This window comes from Camelina sativa, chromosome 15, assembly GCF_000633955.1.
Source record: "Camelina sativa cultivar DH55 chromosome 15, Cs, whole genome shotgun sequence".
NCBI lineage: Eukaryota > Viridiplantae > Streptophyta > Magnoliopsida > Brassicales > Brassicaceae > Camelina > Camelina sativa.
Window position 1 is genome coordinate 18,189,982 of NC_025699.1, and position 24,049 is coordinate 18,214,030.

At 37.4% G+C, this 24,049-nt stretch overlaps 2 protein-coding genes and 3 pseudogenes across 3 annotated transcripts; 3 read left to right on the forward strand and 2 right to left on the reverse strand.

The window, feature by feature from the left end:
* Nucleotides 575–2,123, forward strand: LOC104748584 (annotated as a pseudogene).
* LOC104747115 lies at nucleotides 5,841–11,421 on the forward strand (annotated as a pseudogene).
* Nucleotides 11,350–13,360, reverse strand: LOC104747114. The gene has a single exon (XM_010468686.2). The coding sequence runs from the start codon at nucleotides 13,219–13,221 to the stop codon at nucleotides 11,512–11,514; it is 1,710 nt and encodes a 569-aa protein (XP_010466988.1). The 5' UTR covers nucleotides 13,222–13,360; the 3' UTR covers nucleotides 11,350–11,511.
* On the reverse strand, nucleotides 13,472–15,757 carry LOC104747116 (zinc transport protein ZntB-like). 2 transcript variants are annotated; one of them, XM_010468688.2, is made up of 5 exons: nucleotides 15,569–15,757; nucleotides 14,625–15,462; nucleotides 14,380–14,459; nucleotides 13,967–14,231; nucleotides 13,472–13,892 (listed from the first exon to the last, which is right to left on the reverse strand). In XM_010468688.2, exons 2-5 carry the CDS (start codon nucleotides 15,388–15,390, stop codon nucleotides 13,633–13,635), a joined length of 1,371 nt encoding a protein of 456 aa, XP_010466990.1. In that variant the 5' UTR covers nucleotides 15,391–15,462; nucleotides 15,569–15,757; the 3' UTR covers nucleotides 13,472–13,632. The 2 variants fall into 2 exon arrangements, with proteins under 2 accessions (XP_010466990.1, XP_010466989.1); XM_010468687.2 differs by having other exon boundaries at nucleotides 14,625–15,466; nucleotides 15,569–15,756.
* Nucleotides 19,785–21,040, forward strand: LOC104747117 (annotated as a pseudogene).

Consider the following 24,049-nt stretch of genomic DNA (forward strand, 5'->3'; position numbering starts at 1 on the left):
TTTTGTTATTTTTTATTGTCGGGTTTTAATTAAAATTAACACACGCAATTTAAATTAGATTATATCTTATTATATAAAATTTAGTTTTCAAAGTTATTTAACTCACATTATTGCATATGTCAAATTTATCGATTAGATGTTGACACATGTTAAAAAATAGCTAATTTTCTTCATTGCATAATGGAAAAAGAAAACAAACAAAATAACAAAAAAATAAAACATATATCAAGATATTATTTTAAAATTGTCAATCAATTAAATAGAATTAAAATTCTATAATTAATTTTATATCTATGATTTACATTCACTACTTATATCTTAACAGAAAGTTTTAAACTAATATACATTATTCACTGATACATTAACATATTTCAATTTGTCCATATTTTGTGTAAGTCTCCTACGCTTACCCTAAAAAGCCAAACTTTCTTTTTCTTTCTTGTGTGATTATAGTAATAATCTTATTATATATATAGTTTCTTGCTCGCCACTCTAAAGTACAAACTCTTTATAAACCCTAAAAAAACACATATACTCTCTCACTTCTTTACGAAAGCTCTTCTTCGCTTAAGCAATGGCTTCTCTCTTTAGCCAAGTCCCTTCTGTATCAACTGTTTTCGCTCTCTACACATCTTTATCTGCAATCACGTTGATTCTCCGAAACATCTTCAACGAGATTGTGCCTAAGAAAATCCGTGATTACATCACTGTGAAAGTTGTAGGGTTGTTCTCTTCTCACTTTAAGTCGAATTTCACGTTTGTGATCGATCATAAATGGGATTTTTGCGAAAATAATACTTTCCGTGCGGCCAAAGTTTACTTAACCACGCGTCTGGCAGGACTCTCCACCGGAGAAATCCTCGTGGGTTCGAGTGATCTCAAGAATCCAGACGCTGAGCCAAATCTCGGAGTCCCTCTCAACACAATTAGTGGATTCTACGCTTCATTGAGACTAAAAATTATCCCTACGAGAAAAAGTATACTTTGCTTCTTCTCTCTTCTCCTTGACTGAAGTCTTAATATTTTTGTTGTTCTTACAGTGTTTCATGTTTCAGGTACTTTCATCTGACTTGTAAGAAGGAGTTTCGTGAGAAGATAATGAAAGATTACTTCCCACACTTTGCGAAAACAGCTGCGGAGATCATGAGACATCGCGAAGATCTCTACATCTACACTTACGATAAAAGAGATTCATCATGGGAATCAGCTATTTTCGAGCACCACACGACCTTTGAGACCTTAGCTATGGAGCCGCAACTCAAGACCACCATGATCGACGATCTTGATGCTTTCGCTAAAGGAAAAGACTTCTTCAAAAGTGTGGGACGCGCCTGGAAACGTGGATATCTTCTTTACGGTCCACCGGGTACAGGAAAATCCTCTATGGTGGCTGCAATAGCTAATCACATGAACTACAATATCTATGATCTCCAAATTCAAAGCGTTAGAGACGATGCTGAGTTGCGGAGGATTCTTACCTCTACCAAGAACAGGTCAATTCTTCTCATTGAAGACATTGATTGTGGAGCTGATTCGTCTTCTATACGCCAGACCAAAAAGGAAGAAGCTGTTGAGCTCGAAAAGAAAACAAAGAAGCGTGACCCTGGGGTAAGTTCAAAAAAAAGATTCCTCTGTTTTTATTAACCTCTCTGTTTTTGAACCTTATTATGAATCTTCTTCTTTCTGGACAGGTATCTTTGTCTGGCCTATTGAATTTTGTAGATGGACTTTGGTCGAGCTGTGGAGAAGAAAGAATCATAATTTTTACAACCAATCACAAGGAGAAGCTCGACCCGGCATTGCTGAGGCCAGGAAGAATGGATCTTCACATTCTCATGGATTATTGCACCCCTTTTGTGTTGAAGAAACTTGTGGCTATATACCTCAAAATTGATGACCATGTCCTGTTTGATCCTCTTGAGAAGGTTGTCCTTGAGGTGAGTGCAACTCCGGCAGAAGTCGCGCAGCAGCTCATGGCGAGTAAGAACGCTGATATTGCGCTCAAAGGTCTCCTAAAATTCCTGGAAAACAAGAAAATGAAGAAGGAAGAAATTACCAAAGTTGAGGAAGAGAGTGAGATTGAAGATGCTAAGACTAAAGAATTAAAAGATGCTCAGACATAACTGATGCTATTAATTATCTTATGACTTATTAGAAGTTACTTTAATTATATTTCAGTTCTACTTCATACCAGATGTGACAAATTCTATAGTAAACTACATGTTGGTTGTGTATGAAGTATTAGGGGGAGACTCAGTCTTATAATATTAACTACTGTAGTCGTTACATCTGGATTAGGTCTCTTTGATAAACTAAGAGATGCTCTAACATCTTTGGATCCTGATGTTGGAAATGTGAGAGGTCAAGGTTATGACAATGGTTCTCATATGAAAAGAAAACATCAAGGAGTTCAAAAAAGATTACTTGATATTAATTCAAAAGCCTTATATATACCATGTGCTTGTCATTTGTCTTAATCTTGTGGTTAGTGATATGACACATTCTGTGTGAAAGCTATTTCTTTCTCTGGAATTTTACAACGTATATATGTATTGTTTTCTTGTTCTACTAAAAGATGGGAGATTCTTTGTGACCATGCTCCATACTTAACAGTGAAATGTCTCTCCAATACTTGGGAAAGTCGTATCAAAAGTGTTAAAGCTATAATGTTTCAAGCTCCCCAAATACGATTAGCTTTATTTGATTTATTTGAATCTTGTGATGATGCCATAACTAAAAGTGAAACTGAGAGTTAATTGGCTCTCTTGAGAATTTTGAGTAGTTTTTACTTGGCATGACTATTTGGTATGAATTACTGTTTGTTATGAACACGGTACGCAAGAGTTTACAATCCAAAATCCAAATCCATGTGCATCGATATTGCTTTAAGACAATTGGAAGGTATAATGCTGTTTTTTGAAAAGTTTAGAAATGAAGGATTTAATTCTTGTTTGAAAGTAGCTCAAGGTCTAGCAATTGATCTTATATTTCCAACTAAGCATCGTATCTTTAGAAAGAAACAATTTGATGAGAATGACATGATGGATTGTCGAGATTAATGGCTATGTTAAATTTGGGCTTTACTGTGGGCTTCCAACTCAAAACCAGTTGGTAATGAGTTGAGATACCTTAACCTTTTATATATTACTGAAATCCCTTTACATTTATCAGATGTAGGATCTTTTCTCCACACGCCCCCTCGAGATAATGGTTCTTCTAGCTATTAATCTCGACAATCCATCACGCCCCCTCGAGATAATGTTCTTTATTTAGCTATCTCAATGAAATTCGGCCTTCCTTTAGGCCATCAATTAATGGGGTGATTGGGCCTCTGTCTAGGCCGGATTAATTAACGGGATATCGTGTGTAGGCTCTGATACCATGTTAAATTTGGGCTTTACTGTGGGCTTACAACTCAAAACCAATTGCCAATGAGTGGAGAGACCCTAACCTTTTATATATTAGTGAAGTCCCTTTACATCTATCAATCAGATGTGAGATCTTTTCTCCACATGACCGGGAAAACAAGCTATTTCCCCCCGAGAACTATCATATCTAGCTAGATAGAGCCGGAACTTTGACCACGATGTAGATATCCGCGAAAACAAAGTTCGATTCCTATTTCTCCACGAAACCAAAGTTCTATACTTATATCTCCCCGAATTAAAAGTTCGAGATCTAATTACCCACAATCCTTGGTTTCCACTGGTTTATTGCTTACTTAACCGTCTATTAAAAAACCTAAAACCAATTTGACCAACCTAAACCTTATATTTGACCCAACGTTTTTTTTTGACCCGACCAAACTCTTGTCTTCCCCAAATTCCCATTAATTAGAAACCCTAAATATAACCATGGGAGCAAACGACTCTAATGACACAGCAAATCGAAACCATTGTGGAACTGAATTGGCTCTTTGTCTTCCTAAAATCCATCCCGGTGGGAATTAAGAATCTCCCTCCTCCGTCGAGCCGATGCAATTAATAGAAGAAGAGAATTGGAAGGCTAAGCTTGCGGCTGTGCAGTGATTTTGGGTAACCATGGATTACGTGACAACATGATTTAGGATTTGGGATTTGATCAGTGGGATGAAAGTGGCGGTGCAGTGATTATGGCTGAAGAGGGAATTGGTGCTTTCATCGGCGCCGGGGAAGTCATAACCATCGGAGATGGTGGTGGAAAGGGGATTGATAATCGAGGTTTTCACTAGCTTTCAACAAAACCAATGGCGATGAAATATTTTGGTCGCTTTAAATATTTGATCGGAGGAGGAGAAGCAATAAAATCAAATTGTTCGTGGTACGAAGTGATTAGCTCTCCCTCTATTTTTCAAACTCGATCTTCTCTTCATTCATTAGATTATTGTAGCCTTTTGCAAAGGAAATTTGTAACCTTTTGCAAATTCATAACCTTTTTCTTTTGCTGAAAGTTTTCTTTTTGTAAAAGAGCAAACATGATTTGTTCTTCTTTTTCTTGAGAAAGTCAATTATATTCAATTCAGTTATTAAAGTTTACGATGGAGGCATCGGTTGCTGTAAATTTCTTATGCCAAATCAATTTAGGGTTCTTATGTTTGAAAATTGGGGATTTTTAGGTTTATGAACTAGCGGATCAGAATTGGGTAAAGAATCGGGTCTTTAATTGGTTTAACTTCGGGTATATTTGGTTTAGTCTTGGGTCCACAATCCAAACCAATGCAACTCAGATTTAGGGAGATATAAGTATAGAACTTTGGTTTAGTTGAGAAATATGAATCGAACTTTGTTTTCGGGGATATCTACATTGTGGTCAAAGTTCTGGCTCTATCTAGCTAGATATGATAGTTCTCNGGGGGGGGGGGGGGGGGGGGAAATAGCTCTTTTTCTCCCACATGACCTTGATAAAGAAGCATTATCTGTTGAAGATGATTTTAGAGTTAATTATTTTCTTGTTGTTGTAGATATGGCAATTGGTTCGGTTAAAAATAGGTTTGAGCAAATACTACTTTTAAAAGTGTTTATTGGGTTTTTATTTGATTCTTTGAAATTAAAGTCACTTGATGAAAATGAATTAAGAGAGTATTGCACTAATTTTCAGAAAACATTTTCTCATGGCATTGTATCAGATGTTGATTTAAATGACTTTTATTCTGAATTGAAAGTTTTACAAATGGTTTTACTAGATGTGCCAATGACACCTAGTGAGGTGCTTGAATTTGTTGAAAGTATAGGGTGTTACCCAAATGTTTCAATTGCTTATAGACTTCTTCTAACTACACCTGTTAGTTTGTTACTGTAGCATCCGCTGAGAGAAGCTTCTCAAAATTAAAGCTATTGAAAAATTACATGAGATCTTCAATGTCTCAAGAAAGATTGAACGGTTTAGCCATTTTATGCATTGAGAAAACTATGTTAGAAAGCATGGATTTTGATACTATTATTCATGATTTTGCATCAGCTAAAGTTCTTAGGAGAAATCGTTTTATATGATCATTTTCTCTATTTATTTGGAATAACTATAGCCGATGTTAAAATAAAATCCAATAGTTGTTCCAATAGTTATTCATGATTTTACATCGGCTAAAGTCCAATAGTCGTTCCAATAGTTATTCATGATTTTGCATCGGCTAAAGTCTGTCCAATAGTTGTTCCAATAGTTATTTTCTCTCTATTTTTTTCTTGGAACAACAGTTGTTAAACATGTAGCAGGTGAGTCCAATCTAGACCTGAATTAATGGGCCAAAAGTAGATCACAAATCTAACTATTAATTGTTATTGGGCTTTAGAGAGTTTCACACGTATGATACAATATCTTTCGCACGTGCCACAGCAAGGCGCCAAAGCCAAAGAAAAGGAGGCACACCAGTCACCACCATATCCTTCCGTTATCGTCATCTTCTCGAGCACCTCCACGGCGGAATCTCAATTTCTAAGCCTTTGCTCAAAAAAGCCGAGCTCTTTCCACTTCTTTCGGCTTCGGCTCTCTCTTCTTCACCATCATAGAAACTGGCGCTTCTAACTCCGCTCGTTTCGTCCACCGGGTCCGTGTGTTGGTGAAACTCAATAGCAACTCAGTAGTACCATGGATGTTGCTGAAGTCCCATGGCGTCGTCTTCCTCAATTTTCAGTTTCTTCACGCTCCTCGTGGCTTTTTACTTCTGGGTTTCCTGTTTCTTCGTAAGTTATTTCGTTGGGGCATTCTATCATACACTTTGTCTGTGGTCTGTTCTAATTGAAATTGAAGCTTTGGGCATTTAATTAATAAATTGTGGAGATGGGTTTCTTAGATAGTGTTGTTAGAGCTTTTAGTGGAAGTTTACTTTTGGGAAAAATGTTGAATTGTACCTTGCTCTTCCTGTTTCTACTCAGTCTCTTGAGTTCATATCTCACAGGGCTCCTCCCTGAACTCAGTTTTTGATAATATATTGACACAACAAGATTAGAGGGAAAATTATACCATTTTTTGAACAGGATATGCCATTTGTAATGACTTAGATTCTCTGTCGTTCAACAGATATATGTTCTCTAATGTTGAGCCTGGGAAGACCTTTAGGCTCACCTTGTGCTTTGGGGTCTCTCGTTTACGTACAAGGTCTGCTATTATAAGCGCCCAACAAGGTAACTGGGAGAAGAAAACATTTCGCATTGTTTAACTTTCCTGTGGTGTTTTCAGTTTTGTTGTGCCTCAGATTTTGATGTTTGTATTTTCAACTATTGATATTTTGGGTTTTCTGTATTCTCAGAACAGCCGGCTAGTCTGCGCAAAGGATTATGCGAGGTTGTTTGGATTGTGGAAGCTGATCTGGCACCCAGTGAACATCTCTATGTTACTGGAGATCCTTCCGCTTTAGGTAGCTGGGAGCCAGACTGTGCAATCTCAATGTCGCCTACTGAAAATGAAAATGAATGGGAAGCTAAAGTCAAGGTAATCCATTCACTTGTTTCACTTAAGCCTTAGCGGACATAAGTAGAGGTGTATCTTACTTTACATAAATATTTTAATCTTCACTCGTAGAATTAAAAGGAACCAAACTCTTTTGTTGAGAGCTAGTTCTTATGTCTTATAGCTTAATATGCTTGGCAGATTGCTTCTGGTGTAAATTTCAGGTATAATTATTTGTTAAAAGCTGGATACGGGTCTTCATCTGATGTCATCTGGAGACCAGGGCCACAATTTTCGTTACCTGTTCCTTCTTCTGTCAGTCGAGAGAGAAAAATAGTTGTAAATGATTCATGGATGAGTGCTTCCTCAAAATCACAAGAATCCTACGTATGGGGGTCTTGGATTGATGATGCTTACCTTTTTCCAAATTCTGTTACTTAAGCTCAAAGCGAAGGTTACATTTCCGTGGTTCCTCCTCCTTCTGTCTCTTTTCATCCTTTGCAAAATGTTTTAAAACTCAAATGCTTCCAGTGGTTTGGCAGATGAATGCAATTCCGCCGATAGTGCTATAGAAGTCCCGAGACCACTTCTGAATGATAAGCAAGTAGGAGATGAATCTTTCTTCGGTGATGAGCTTGCAGCTTTTTCGTCAGAGAACTTGAAATTTAGGGCGTTATTTTCTGACAATTATCAGCCTATTGAGGAACCGTGGTTTCTTCAAGAATCTATTACTTTGCCACATGCAAGGAATATGCAGACTGATAGCGAACAAGATGTCGAAAGCTGTGATGAAATTGAAAACGACTTAGATACTGATGAACAACATCACCAGCTGACTGAGACTCTCTTACCTGATGATGGATTGTTTCAACCAGAATCCATTTCTACTACAATACTGATCAATTCTTCTATATGTACTGTGCAAAGGATTGCTGTCTTGGAAGGTGAAAAGCTGGTTGAGTTATTGTTGGAACCAGTTAAGACCAATGTGCAGTGTGATAGTGTTTACCTGGGCGTAATCACTAAGTTTGTGCCCCATATGGGTGGTGCATTTGTGAATATCGGAAGTGCTAGACATTCTTTCATGGACATTAAGTCAAACAGGGAACCATTCATATTCCCTCCATTCTGTGATGGATCAAAGAGGCAAGCAGCTGATAGTTCTCCGGTCCTCTCTATCAATGACATTCCAGCTCCCCATGAAATCGAACATACTTCCTATGACTTTGAAGCCAGTAGTTTATTAGACATTGATTCAAATGACCCTGGGGAATCTTTTCATGATGACGATGAGCATGAAAATGATGAAGATCATGTCTCAGATGCTCTAGCTGGACTAGTTAATGGAACTGTAGGGAACCATGGTGCTGTGGAAGTTGGATCTGAAAATGGCTTTATTCCTCTGGAAAGAGAACACTCTGCAGATTCCCTCGTTCCTAATGGATCAGTTGCAAAAACTTCTAAGGGGATGTCATCTAAGGATGATAAGTGGATTCAAGTTCGGAAAGGCACCAAGATAATTGTGCAAGTTGTTAAAGAGGGCCTCGGTACGAAAGGTCCAACTCTTACTGCTTACCCGAAACTGAGAAGTAGATTCTGGGTATGACATGTGTTTTTTCCTGTGACACTTTTCCCTATCGTTTCTTATGATTCTATTGTCTGAAATAAAGTTTTTCCGTATAGGTATTACTGACTCGCTGCAAACGAATTGGAGTCTCGAAAAAAATTTCGGGAGTTGAGAGAACCCGGTTAAAAGTTATAGCAAAAACATTGCAGCCTCAGGGTTTTGGCCTGACTGTAAGAACTGTAGCTGCTGGCCATTCTTTAGAAGAACTGCAGAAAGACTTAGAAGGTCTGCTTTTAACCTGGAAGAACATATCAGATGAAGCAAAATCTGCAGCTCTTGCTGCAGATGAAGGTGTTGAAGGAGCCATTCCAGCGCTGCTACATAGAGCAATGGGTCAAACACTCTCAGTTGTGCAGGACTATTTCAATGACAAGGTAGTTAGGCCATTTTTCATATTTTTCTCCTCGATTTGCCCCATTTGCCCCTTAAGGTTCTATGGGTGGACATTCAAGTGACAGTAACATCTTGTGTTTTTCAGGTTGAGAAGATGGTAGTTGACTCTCCCAGGACATACCATGAGGTACATTGCCCTCATTTTTCTCAGTTTCATTTTCCACAATAAGAAATGGATAGTGTGTCGAAGGAGACTTTCCTTGTCTAAACAATGATCTTAGTACCTTCATACATTTATTAATTTACATCATATCTTGAATGTTATTTTCAAATGCTTAATTAAAAGCTCCAGTTAGATGTGTTACGTCTTCTCTATTTGTACCAATTCTTGCACTTGCAGATAATTAAACTGTACCATAGTCTAGAACGGATCCCCAATAGAGTAATACTGTATCCAAATTATTTCACTAACTGGTATTAGTTTACAGGTTACACACTACCTGCAGGATATGGCACCTGATCTTTGTAATCGAGTGGAACTGCATGATAAGGGTATCCCTCTTTTTGATTTATATGACATCGAGGAGGAAATCGAAGGTATTCTCAGTAAAAGGTAAGAAGTGGCTAACACCGCACTTCGGGAGTTATGACCCACCTTTTCCTTCCCAGATATCTTCATGTAAATGTATATTTTGCCTCCTGCAGAGTTCCACTATCCAATGGAGGTTCTTTAGTGATTGAACAAACTGAGGCGTTGGTCTCTATTGATGTGAACGGAGGACATGGAATGTTTGGTCAGGGTAATTCACAGGAGAAAGCTATTTTAGAAGTTAATCTTGCTGCTGCCAGACAAGTATGTGATACATTTTGGCTGCTAGATTACATATTATATTCGCCAACCTTTTGCGGCACAAATTCTTCCTCTGAAAATTGCCTTAGTAATTATTCTACAGAATGTGTCATGAGGTCAGATACGAGCATATTTATGGGTGTATGAATTATCCAATGATTAGTAAATGCCTTAGGAAAATTTTAACAGGGAGAAAGAGTAACTGTGTGAGGCCTGCTTGACTTGTGTAGTTCTCCTTGAAGTCTATTCAAGTTTTGCAATATGCTGATCTTGAAAATTATTTATTAATACTCGATGTGATCATGATTCAGATTGCAAGGGAGATTCGGCTGAGAGATATTGGCGGTATCATTGTGGTAGATTTCATTGACATGGCAGATGAATGTAAGTTAGAATGTCATTGTTTTTCATGCAGTCACTTCAAATTTTAGATGTGCAAATCCGTTTCTTGAACAATGGATATCTTTTTTTTTTTGGTGTGGACAATGGATATCTTGAATATTCTTGTTTATTTTTTTGGGTTTCAGCAAATAAGAGACTCGTTTATGAAGAGGTTAAGAAAGCAGTGGAGAGAGATAGGTCACTGGTAAAAGTATCAGAGCTGTCTAGGCACGGACTTATGGAAATAACAAGAAAAAGGGTATAGTTCCAACTTGTGGATATTTTACTCTTTCTGTAGAGCTTCTGATCAAATCTTTTGGCATAGCACGTCCACTATATACTGTTACAGCTGTGGTCGTTCCCCAGAAAGAACTGAGCCCTTGATCTATACTTATTGCAGTGGATCTAACTTTTTCACAGGTTCGACCAAGTGTAACATTCATGATCAGTGAACCGTGTTCTTGCTGTCACGCAACTGGTAGAGTGGAGGCACTGGAAACTTCCTATTCAAAAATTGAGCAAGAGATTTGTCGGCAGCTCGTGAGTGTTACAATATAGACTCTTTTCTGTTAATTCTCTTTCCAACCAAATGAAGAGCATCTAGAATAAGTGATTGTTGATGTTGTTGTTGTTCTCCATTTTGTTTAAACGTCCATCCGTCAATGATGTTTTGGTCCATGTCATGACGATCTAAAATTTCAGGCAAAGATGGAGAAAAGAGGAGACCTAGAGAACCCCAAGTCGTGGCCAAGATTCATATTGCGGGTGGACAGTCATATGTCAAGCTTCTTGACAACGGGGAAGAGGACGCGGCTTGCTATCCTCAGTAGTTCCCTGAAAGTATGGATTCTCTTAAAGGTACCTTCAGCACTCTTCCTCCTTTGATGGGATTCGCGTTAGCCAGAAGTTTGCATTGATGAAGCTGTCTGAATATTAGATTTTCTGACACAACTGAGGAATAAATATGTCTTTTGTAGGTTGCTAGACATTTCACCAGAGGAACCTTTGAGGTTAAACCGTTCATGGATGAGAAGACGGTAAACGAAAGACAGCATCAAGTTGCCATTTCACTGCTCAAGAAAGCTGACGCCATAGCAGACTCTGGCAAGAAGAAGCTCACCCTTTTTCCAATTAAGAAGGAGAAGACCAGTGGTAAACAAAGACGATGAAACATTTTTTCTTAATTTTGCATCACTTTTGTTAGTTGTCTCAAGTAATACCGTTCTTCACTGTACCAAAACAATTTTTTGTGTATCAATAATATCATCTTCTTCTCAGTTTTTGCATTTCAAAGAAATAGAACCAAACTAGAAATGCCCAAAGGGCAAATATTAGTCTAAAAGTCACGAGAGACGAAACAACAGTAATAGAAAATACAAAGCTATTCTACAAGACAAAACTGGAAACAAGTGGTACAAGATGATTTCAAACAACAAACAAATGAAGAACCTAATGGGGATCAGGAAGTTGCAGCATTGCAAGTCCCAACTCCATCTTTGCAGTCGTTTGTAAGATCATTGAATGTTTCAATCTGCTTCTTGCCTCTCAAGAATACTTCTGTATCAACAGATGCTCTCATGTAACCATCAAATTCTACCGGATTGCCTCCATTAAGCTTTGTAGTCTCTGAATACCACTCGCTGCTCTCGTCCCACAGATCTTTGTAGTCATAAAGAAAATGAGTGGCATACCTGTCTTTCAAAGGGTTGAAGGAGGATAACTCTTCTTCATTTGTTGCTATATAGAGATTCCTTCCTTCTTCTACTTTGTCCTGCAAGGTCGACAAGAGAGTGCTCGGGGAAGTATCTGCTTCAAGATTAGGCCAAAGCTCCTTGTTTCTTGCTTTCTCTCCTCTCTCAATGTGTACTGCATCGTAGTCCCAGTTTAACCTCGATGCAATCGCAGAGACAATTTCCATCAACCTTCTTGATTTCCATAACAAATGCCACGGTCTTTTAACTACAGACTCTGCATCTCCTTTACAAACTCTGTACCAGTAATTGTCAGGTTCTACTGACCCAAACTTCCTCATGATCAACGTATCTTTTACACCAGCAAGCTTCATCGGAGTGACCTTAAAATCCTCCACGAGATGAAGGTTCAAACTATTCTTCTTCTTATGCAATTTCCCCCACTCTGCCCAAAACTGAACTTCATCCAACACAGAAGCCGCTTCTTTCAAATGCTCAAAATCAAAGTAAAACCGGAAGTCCTTCCCTTCCTCGTTCTGGCCAGACGATGTGTAGATAGAAGACAAACACAACGTCAAATCCATCACCAAAGTCCGGTTCAAATACTGAGCTTCCCCAAGTGCACACAAGAAACTCCACAGGAAATGGTTCATACTCTTACACCTATCTCCTCCACCAACATAAACCAAGTATTTCCCACTTCTAAACGCGTTATCAGACTCAACCATAGGAAGTGAATCATTCACTACTTCACCAACAACAGGCAATGAGAAATCATCTTTCTTCCCACCCGTTTTCTCAAACCCGGCTTTCTGATTCTTCTTCCTCTTCCTCGCATTCAAACCCGAATGATACTCCCCAATCCCAACCACACTCAAACTACAATTCTCAGACTTGCCAATCACAAACCTCCTATAATCTTTATAAAAAGCAGCACTCTTCCCATCTCTAGGCCTATACCGCCACGCCATATCACAAGAATTCACACCTTCCCCAACCGCAGGCTTACCAAACTTATAAAAGTGAATGTCTTTAAACTGCTCAATCGTAGCTTTCATCATAAGATGAAACACTTCTTGATCTTTACAATCAATAGGAGCATTCACATCACATTCCAACTGATTACCCTCTTCCTCATTGGTCTCATTGCTATTGGCAGTGGTGGCTTCAACATCAGTTATGTTGATAAAAGCTGCAATCTCGGTTTGATTCGCCACCATGAAATCTTCGCCGGTTCTAACAACAGAGTCATCAGATCTCAACGTAGCGTTAGACGTGGAAGTGAGAAAAGTTGTGATTTTGTCAGATGGGTGGAAGAGAGGATCCTCTGGTTCGTAAGTAGCGGCGATGATGGTGAAGATTAGTACTCCGAAGACGAAGAGTGAGAAGCCTATGTTCCCGATTAAGTTGAGCGCGTTTTGACCTAAGTTTTCAGGACGGAACCCTCCGGTTCTTGAAATCGCAGGTCGGCCAAACATTTCTTCTTCTTCCGATACAGAACCAGAAGAGATTTAGAGCTACAGATCCTCAATGGTAGTACGTACTGTGCTTGCAGGGAGAAGTCCAGTGAAGTGAAGATCCACCGACAATGGCAGAATCGTAATTTTGTTGTGGTTTTTAGTGTATTTATTTCCCAATGGAACCACCAATCAGTGTTTTTATTCTTATTGCATTGGATAATGGTATTAATGCTAAACCAAAAGATATTGTAAAGATCAAGACTTTGGCTGACACCATTTCACAGTGTTTTGGATAAATCTAATGAAGAATTGAAAGAATAACACAGCTGTACATTGTAGTATTACTCAAAGATCTAAACAGGAGAACAAGAGTTTATGAGAGAAGAGAAACGTGAAAAAGAAAGTACTCAAGAGGGGAAGTTGTTTGGTTTAGAGCCTAAGGTAGCCTCTTCTTTCTTGGACTATGGTTGGTCTCTTCTGGAACGATCTTCTGTTTAGAGACCAGCTTCTTTTCATATCTCTAACACTCCACCAAGAAGCTATCCGACTATATAACGCTGGGAAACCGAAGCAGGACAACACTAGAGCCAGCATTATCAGACAGATGTACATCACGTTTCTAAATCCGTCTCCTAGCTCGGGTTTGTCTTGTCCCGTCCAAGGAACTCCTCCAACGTTCATCCCAAAAACTGGTTACAACAACAGGTTAGATAGTGATTTGAATGGAAAAGAGAGTGTTGGCTTTTTTGGTGTTTTGCTTTACCTCCGGTTATAATCGATAGAGGAAGGAATATGATGGAAAGAAAGGAGAGGTAGTAGAGCTTTCGGTTGATTTGCTCGGCTTGCCAGCTATCCAAACCAGCTTGGATTGCAGTGACACGGTTCGCAATGAAGCCTACATTCTCTTTTAAACGTCTTAACCGCCCAATCAACTCTTCCAAGGAGTTGATGTCTTCTGCCAGAAACCAAGGCTTCGTGGAACATTTCTCCTTCACTCTTGGAAATACTTGTTCCCCATGTGCAATCACCTGAGACTCAGAGAAATGTTTCACTCAGAGTAGAAACACGAAATGAAGCCAGAATCTTTTAAACCACCAAAAAGTTCCTGCAAAGACATGAAGTCACACCAAACAGTGTTCTGAAGAAAGCTCAAGGTTTGGTGATCTATAGCTCTACCTGCAAAAGACGCTGCAAGTTGAGATGCAATTTCGGGAACCTTCTATCATCCAACATTTGTTTCTTCATAGCAAATCCACCTATTGTCAAAAACGATTATTCATATGAAACCAACAACCAAATCAAATCCTTCACAAAAATTCCTTATCATGGTGCACAAAAAAATGGCAAATGCATGTTTTTAATTTGAGTCATATAGACTTTGGTAACAAAAATAGCTGTTGAAGAAGAGAGTGCTAGCTAACCTCTATCCATTTCGAGTTCCACCGCATCCAATTCAATCTCAAGTTTAGTAACAACATCCTGAAGCTGATCAACATGTGTGTCAATGATATGCACAACAAGATTCGAAACAGAAGTTGGGACAGGGTTATCAGCTTCCTCAGAATGGTTCATAGTCAGCAAGAATTCAAGAACATGCTCCTCTATCACAATCCCACTTCTTTCCTTCCTCTCACCACGGTAATACGAAGGGGAATCCACACTAGGAACTTCCGAGAGAAGCGATTGACCCATAGGCGAGAATCCTAACCTAGGAACTCGTCCTAAAGACACAGTAATCACAGAATTCTCAGTAATCCTAGCAGCAATCTTGAACGTGAAGCTACTAGAAGCAGGACCAGGAGAGTTAACTCTAAAAACAAGTGCTCCATCAACATGCCCACAAAAGGGTCCATTACTAACAAGAGAAAGAATGTCTTGAAGCTTCAATGGTGGACACAAAGCATCAATAAGATGCTGAGCTGATTGAGAAAGTTTCTGATTCCCTTTAGGTAACTCAACATGATACCAACAAAACTCTTTCCCTGTTCCTTCAGCAAGATCCCATTCTTTGTTATAGTATTTGCCATCACCATCAAAAATGTAAGCTCTTTGTCTCACCATTCCTGAGAATTGATGATGAGACCTAAACCTATTATGAGCGTCTCTACGAGGAACGCCACTTGTTAAAGACTCAAGATCTGTCTCATCTACTTCATCACCAATTCGATCTTGCTGCTGCTGCATCATTGACAAATCTTAACTTTTGAAATCAACCCACAAAGAAAAATAGAAACTTTGATCATCAAACTTGCGAATTCACTTCCTGAAACGAATTGGGTAGATGCAAAATCCCATGATCAGCAAATTAAACAACATTGTAAAATCCGGAAGAGACACAAATTGAGATCAAAAGGGATAAACTTACATGCAGGTGTGGGTGAGATCTAATTGAAGCTAGATCACCGGAGCTAATTAGACGAAGCTGTTGTGGAGGAGACTCAGACGCGTGAGAAGGATGAAACAGTTGAATCTGGGCGTTGACAAGAGAAACTAGTAGGAATCTGTCAGAGCCAATTTAATGGCACAGATTGGATCATACAATCTTTATGGCTTTTACTATTTTCCAATTCAATCACTATATATAAAATTATACAAAACTCATAATTATTAAGAAATTTTATTTAAATGTTTAAAAGTTTTTGTGAATTTTGAAATATTTAATGAAAATATTAAGACTAAATTTAGTGTGAAATTAGATAAAGTAATCATGCTGGTAAAGTTAATTTTCTGAATATGCTTTTGTTAAAAAAACTGACTCAACAAACTTTAAATAATAATTAATCTTAATTACTTGATAATTGCGTCATAAACAACAAAAGTCGATACTTATCTAGAGGAAAAACGACTTTTTCATACCCCGACAATAGCCCTGTGTTGAATTCATACATTTGACTATTAATCTGGCCTAAACATACATTAGGTTTATGAATATTTGAATTCCGTATCCCAACTTCGAAATCAATACCCCAAGTATAATTGTTGTGCCATAACATACAAAAACGTGTTTATCGACTAACTCTATTAAGCTTCCGTTTAACCGTTCTGACGTGGAATCCACGTGTGCACAGCGATCCAAACGACGTCGTTTTGGCTAAACAGAGAAACTAAAATTTCGACCAAAACGACCTTGTTTTGGTCAATTTCTCTCACAAAATCTCTCTTCCTCTATCCCGAAACTCTCTCACGGCAGAGGAACCCTAGAATTTGGGCGTTTTCAATTTCGAGTCGATCTGAAAGAGCTGCCTAAACACCTATTTTGGGCTGCCTAAACTACTTCAGATCGACTCAAAAATTAAAAATGCCCAAATTCTAGGGTTCCTACCTGCGAGAGAGAGTTTCGGGAGAGAGGAAGAGAGATTTTGTGAGAGAAATAAAAAACGACGTCTTTTTGGTCAAAATTTTAGTTTCTCTGTTTAGCCAAAACGACGTCGTTTTGATTGTTGTGCACACGGAAGCTTAACAGAGTTAGTCGATAAACACGTTTTTGTATGTTATGGCACAACAATTATACTTGGGGTATTGATTTCGATGTTGGGGTACGGAATTCAAATATTCATAAACATAATGTATGTTTAGGCCAAATCAATAGTCATATATATGAATTCAACACAGGGCTATTGTCGGGGTATGAAAAAGCCGTTTTTCCCTTATCTAGAATTGAATTTTTTTGACCGCATGTATATATCATCACTGTCATATTTTGAAGGCTAAATGAGCCACAAGAATCACTTTGGAAACAAACGTATTACGTATAAATAACTAAAATTGTCACATGAAGTGATCTTAGTGCAGTGGCCAAAGGTAAGTCTTTAATGTACAAAACACCATCATACCAGGGATCGAGTCCCGCTCCCTATTATGCAACCACTTCGGTTTCTAAACTAGACCAGGTAAGAGAGTGAGAGAGGATGTGTTGGTTCAAAACCATTTCACAATACCTAACTCCATCTTTCCTGATCCAACCAATTCCACATATACCTCATTTTCATTCTCCCAAAAGACATCTTGATTTTTCTTTAGAGAAATAGAAGAATTTTTTTAACATATCGAGTGTCTTCTTAGAAAGAAAAAAAATACTCAAGGAAAAAGTTGTGGTCTTTCTTTCATCCCATAACTCACCACTTTCACGAACAAGCATTTTGGCAAAATTGGTGATAATAAACTCAGTAAGGAACACCTGTTTTTATTGGAAGTCCATGAATAACCATACACTAGAAGAAAGAATTGTTGTGTATAGTTACGATTTAATTAGTAGATATTACATATTATTTATAGCAAAAAAATATTTGTTACAATTTTGCCACACATTAAATTAGTAATAATTTGGTTGTAGCAAATTTTCCCTCCATCACTAATTGTGGAAATTTGCTACCAATTTGGTACTAGTTAATTAGTAGCAAATAACTACTATTTATGATATTTGTCTGTCGCTATTTGTCACACATTAAGTCGAAAATATTCGTAGCAATTAGCTTCAAAACTAGCTTCAAAACGCCACACCATTACCGTCTCTAACTTGTGACAGTTGGATACCCATTGAGTCGTCTTAAACTTTTTATCATTTGTTACGCAAATGTTGTAACTAATTAGTTACAATTAGCTTCGTGTTCAGAGTGACACAAGTTGTCACAGTTGTTACAACTCATGTGCAGCAAATAATTTCGACTTTTTAATAAATTCATCCCTACAAACAGTTACGATTCCTCAGGGGCTACAAACATTTTTGTCACTAAATTAGTAGTAAATTTGCTACACTAATGTCTCGTCTCGTTTTGTGATTAACTTGCTACGAATACTAACTAATTTGCAACAAAATTTTTTTTACCATATTTTGTAACATTTTGTCACATTCTGAAGTTAAAATTTGCCATTAATTATTTTGTAGCTAAATTTCGTAACTATACAGAACAGTTATTCTAGTGATATGACAATTTAAGTTTAAAATAAAAAATAAAAAAATATAATTTCAACTATTAAATATTTTGAATTTTGAAATATCACAAAGAACTGATTTCACATATTGATGTTAATTATTATACAACAATTGATGTCGCAAAATAGATTGTTATAATACCATTACTGCCAACAAACAAAAAAAAATTCACAATGTTGTTATAGTATCTATATATAATAATAAGGGAAATTACCTAGAATATTGCATAAAAGTAGGTTTATTACTAGACTAACACGTTGAGATTTCTGTCTTACTAGAATAACACATAAAAGTTTGCAAATTATTTCTATACCTGAGTTGTGTGTTTTATTACGTTTTATGCCATTTCTAATTAAATTTGGTTGTAAAAAAAACCAGAATAATTCTTTCTAATTGATTCATCTTCTTCGACAAAATCATAGCATCCAAACATAAGAAATCATATTTTTGTTACAGATCTAGAGGTGAATTTTTTAAAAATTCCAAAATACTCATCTCTGCTTAAATTGATTCATTAGGTGTTTTTGGAGAGATTTGTTCAATATTCCTCCTATTTTTCTTATTTTCCTCTTTTTCTCTCTCAACTGTTTGCCCTAGCCGTCACAAAAAAGTTTGCCCGATGACCGGCGATGGGTGGCTTCCAGAGCACCATCGTCGGTCCATTTCCTTTGTAGTTAAGTAGTTTCTCTTCTTGGTAGTTTGCTTTTGTTTTTCCTTTTATCAATCTCAACCTTTAGCTTTGTCGTCTCCGTCTTGTGGCGGATTGGGGTTGTTCTTAGATGGATCTATTCCCGGTGGCTCCGTCTTGCTTTTCCGATCTAGCTTTAGAGGATCTGGTTCCCGATCTGGTTTTTTTGTCTCGACATTCAGGTCTCTCGACTCTGTTCTCGTTGGATTGGGAGTGGTGGTGACCTGTTTGTTTTTCCGGCTGCTCTCAAGGTGGACCTGAAAAGTTTTGCTCTTGGATTCTGTTGGCTATTCGGTGGTGCTGCTTCGTCTGAGGTTTGTATTTAGTCAGCTTCTTGTTTCTTCGAGTTGGCTTTGATAATCCATTTCTTCTGCAATTACGGTTGTTTTGTCTTCGGGTTCTTCCTCTGTGTTGGTGTTGAGTGACATCTAGGGTTTGTGTCCAAAGCCCAGCTTTTTCTGTTGAATTGTTTCGGGTTTTCTCTAGGCCTTGTTTCAGTTACGGTGTGAAGCTGTCTCGATGGGAGAACATAAAAGGTTTTCATCATCTCTTTGAAGAAGCTGTTCTCGGGGCACTGTAACCTCGCCCAGCAAATGAAGATTCCGTCCTCCCCGCATCTTAAATAAATTCTTCCACTGGAGTATATAAACAGCTATAGCTCAGTGTCTTCCCGTGTAAAGGCTGAAGCACTTCAAGGAGTTATTGGGTTATGGATCATCTGAGAATGAATGGTGCATACTGGGGACTCACCATTCTGGACTTACTTGACAAGCTGGGCACTGTTTCTGAAGATGAAGTCGTTTCATGGATCATGACTTGCCAACATGAATCTGGTGTGTACTAGAGTACCATATCTGATCACCTTTCTATATTAGAAATTTGAAGAATCATTGAGGGATAAGAAAGATATGGAAATTGATGATGAGTTTTTGATCTTGTTTGGAAAAAAATTAGGTTGGTGATGATGAGTTTGGACGTATGTTAGCTGATATTCTAAGGCTGAACAATGTCGACAATTCTGGAATGAGATTTGATCACAATGCACGGACAGCTCTGGCCTTTGTCACTTTAAGAGCTGATGGAGAGAGGGAGTTTTTGTTCTTCAGGCACCCTAGTGCTGATATGCTTCTCTCGGAATCTGAGCTTGACAAGAACCTCATCCAAAAGGTAGATTAGATTTTTTAGTTACTTTGAACCACAAACCAAGATGAGAGACTTAAGTCCACTGGTTGTTTTGTTTGATTACAGGCCAAGATCTTTCATTACGGTTCCATCAGTTTGATTGAGGAGCCTTGCCGTTCGACTCAGCTTGCAGCTATGAAAATCGCTAAAGCTTCAGGGAGTCTCTTATCTTATGACCCGAATTTGAGATTGCCGTTGTGGCCATCAGAAGATGCTGCAAGGAAAGAGATCCTGAGTATTTGGAACTTAGCAGATGTGATAAAGGTATATATGATATTTTTTACTCCAAGTTAAGGTAGAAGATCAGATCATCATCCCTAGTAGTACTTGAACTGACACAAGTTTTGTCTGAGAGTTTCTCAGATCAGTGAGGACGAGATCACATTCTTGACTGGTGGAGATGATCCTTATGATGATGATGTGGTGTTGCAAAAGCTCTTTCATCCCAATCTCAAGCTTCTCGTTGTTTCAGAAGGACCTAAGGGCTGTAGATACTACACTCAGGTTTGCTTCTCTTTTAGAATAAACTTCTTCTTCCGTATCAAATCGATATTAGATTACTTATTCTTGTAGCTGTATATTTTCTTGCAGGAGTTTAAAGGTAGAGTTGGTGGAGTAAGTGAAGCCTGTTGATACAACCGGCGCAGGAGATGCATTCGTGAGCGGTCTGTTGAACAGCTTAGCTTCTGATCTCACTCTTCTCAAGGTACTTTTACTTACTCTATCTCTATCATTTTAACCTTCTGTGGTTTATAAACTAGACTGAATCTGACTCATTGTGAATTTGCAGGATGAGAAGAAACTAAGAGAGGCACTTCTATTCGCAAACGCTTGTGGAGCCATTACAGTAACAGAGAGAGGAGCTATTCCTAGCATGGATGCTGTTCAAAACCTTCTATCATCTTCTTCTTCTCCTTCTCCTCGCTCCTAAAATGCTTCACGAGTCTCTCTCTCTTTTGAATGTATCAATTCATTACCTTTTTACTGTATTTTTGTCCTTTTTTCCCCAGTTTGTAGGAACTCAAAAATATTGTGTGTGTGTTTTTTAGTTTGTTGATCTCCCGGAGTTTTAGTATTGGGGTGGTTTTATGTTGAAGTTAGTTTCTAACTCTACAACTATAAGGAACAAACAATTCATATTTCTCATATTGTAAACTGCACACCATTTTTATGAACCGAGAACGACACACGACAAATCTCGTGAACCATTAATTTAAATTGTTAGTAAGTAATGGGTTAAGTACATTGGAGGAAGTAAAGATAGCTTAATACCAAGACTATGATGTCTCATAGCTTAATCAATGCAGCTATAGACATGTGATTAGATGCATAAGTTTGGTTAAAGGAAACCATACGTAATAATTCGGGAGCATGGGTTTGATCCAGAGACTGTTTTAGTGAATTCTCTAATGGTGCAAATCATTTATGCTGTCAATCTTCTCTAGTTCGGTTCAGTACCTATCTCCGAAACCCATGTAACTCACAAAGGAGTTGAACGTTTCCTTCTCCAAATTAAGCATTTGAGAACCGGTCTTTTAGTTCCGAGGTTGGAAGTTGATGGAGTTGTTAGCTTGGCATGGGCTTTAAATGGAGTCACCTTGTTTTATACTGTTGCAGATGAAAACCAAAGACCTCACAGGCAAATACATTAACTTATAATAGTAGTAGATTGATAGATTTTTGTCTTTATGAAACTTGGGGTTGTTTGTTCAACTGTGACATGTTTTTGCAGGGTTGTTATTACAAATGTTGAATCAGATAGGAGGGATGATACCGTAGTGTTTACCGAAAAGGATTCCAGTTGCTGTGTAGACATAACGACCACAAATAAATAAACAATTAAGAATTACATAGGTTGTTCTAGTAACATCTCTTACTTTTTCTAGTAACATCTCTTACTTGTTCCATTTCCGGTGAACAACAACGACAATATTAGCTAGGGTTGCAGAAGAAGATATGTTGAAGATGACTACAAAATTACAATAATATTGTTCATTAAAGCGGATTTATGGACCTACACTAAGCAAAAGAACGTTATGTACGTACACTAATCTCAAGAACATTATGTATGTATAAGTTCATATGTACGTAGACGTTTATATGTACGTACACGTTCGATTTTAGGTTTAATGAACCCGAAATTACCATAATATCCTCGTCTTCTACCTCTAACATACGACTGAAAACCCTAATTTCCCCTGCCTCACTTTATTTTTTCACGACTTATGTCTATTTTTTTGGTTTCACTTGTGGGGTTTTTACTCAACTATTATAGATTTTCGTCTCAACATCTGATTTCTAAATTAAAAACCTATAAAAAGTGAGTTATATAGATCTCCTAAACGATATCTTGCTCTTCCATGGATGAACCCAGAGGAAAGATTTAGGGAAGAACAACAAACCTGTTTAGATCTTCCTCCAATAAGTCTATCGCAACGCTAGACTGTCTTTGCCAGCTCAAACAAATTCGTGTTATTCTGGTAAGACTTTACAGCTGTCAATCTTGCTTACTAAATCTACCACGGACATGAAGCCTACCACAACACTACGAAAACTATTTCAAAAAACAAACAAAGTATACCAAAAATATCTGTAAGGAGAGAAGGCTGTCGCAAAAATCTGTCGCAACATGCCATTAGTCTATCATAAATATCTTCCCACCCTTTTACGTTTCCCGCTAAACACTCTAAAAACAAAAGTCTATCATCAAAGGGAAATTCCTCTACCAACTTAATCTACCGAATGGATTTCATGTACGTCCACCGATAAGTGTACCAACACTACAACTAAGTGTACCATCTACAGTGACCGATAAGTGTACCAAGACTACAACTAAGTGTACCAAAAATATCTGACGTACACCTTTAATCAGTCCACGTGTATAAATCTACCATCAAAGGATCGGTAGACTTAGTCCCAACTTCCAATGTTTTTTTTTTTTTCTAATGGCATTAGCCGTAATTACGTTTTTTCTCAACACTAGTTTCAGGGGTAGTATAGGTACAAGGTGTTAGTCTAGTCATTACAAACAATTGTATGTTGCTTTTGTAATAAGGAAGCTTTTATGCAATATTCTAGTAACTCACCCTAATAATAAACCTATTTTTAGAGGTCAATTTTAATATAATGGATAATATTGTTTTTCTTATCTCATTTAACGGTTTAGATTTGTTAATGATCCCAAGTCCCAACTGTTGTAAGGTTTTTTTATTCCAACGTGTTTATTGGTTGTATCCCCATCTTTCAATGTTCGCACCTATTATTTTTCATACATTTTTGTTTCACACCTTTTTGTTTTTATATATAAACTTTTATAGACCTTCAAAACAACTTTCAAGTTTTTATATTTTAGAGTATTATTTCAAAGTTTTAAGATAAAAAAAAATCAAAAAATTGTTTTCTTGATGTTGATTCATTTATCTTCGCTAAAAGTTGTAGTGTTTTATTTAACTTTTGTTTGGTATTGTTTTCCAACCGCATTAATCATTTCTTCAAGGTATTTTTGAGTTTTATTTAAATGAGTTTTTTTTTTGAAGCAAAATGTGAGACCAAAATGCCTAAGAATGTCAAAGTATTTTTTAAATATATATCTCCAAAATTTGGAGCTGAAAATTTGAGTTACTTTATAATAGCTAATTATGTTTGTTGATCATATAAAAGTCGGTTGGGTCAGTGAAAATAATCAAATTAGTATAGAAAAATAAAAATTTACAATGAATTGTCAATGTTGACTTTTATTTCAGAATTTCACATTTCTGTACGGGTCACTTTTCCTAGTAAATAATAATAAAAATATTTAAACTATAGATTAGTAGTGATGTAAAAAATATAATACTAAGTAGTAGCATACAGGCTAGTCCAGTCTTTGTGCTATGTGATCAGAAGAAATTAATTGTTCTTATTTATGAACATCCGCGGTTAATTAATGGCATCTCCAACAAACTCTTAAATTCTCAAATTTTGAGGTTTTTGGCATTCCAACAAATCATTAAGACCTCATCAAATTTAAGGTTTTGAATAGTGAAATTTGAGATTTTGAAGCT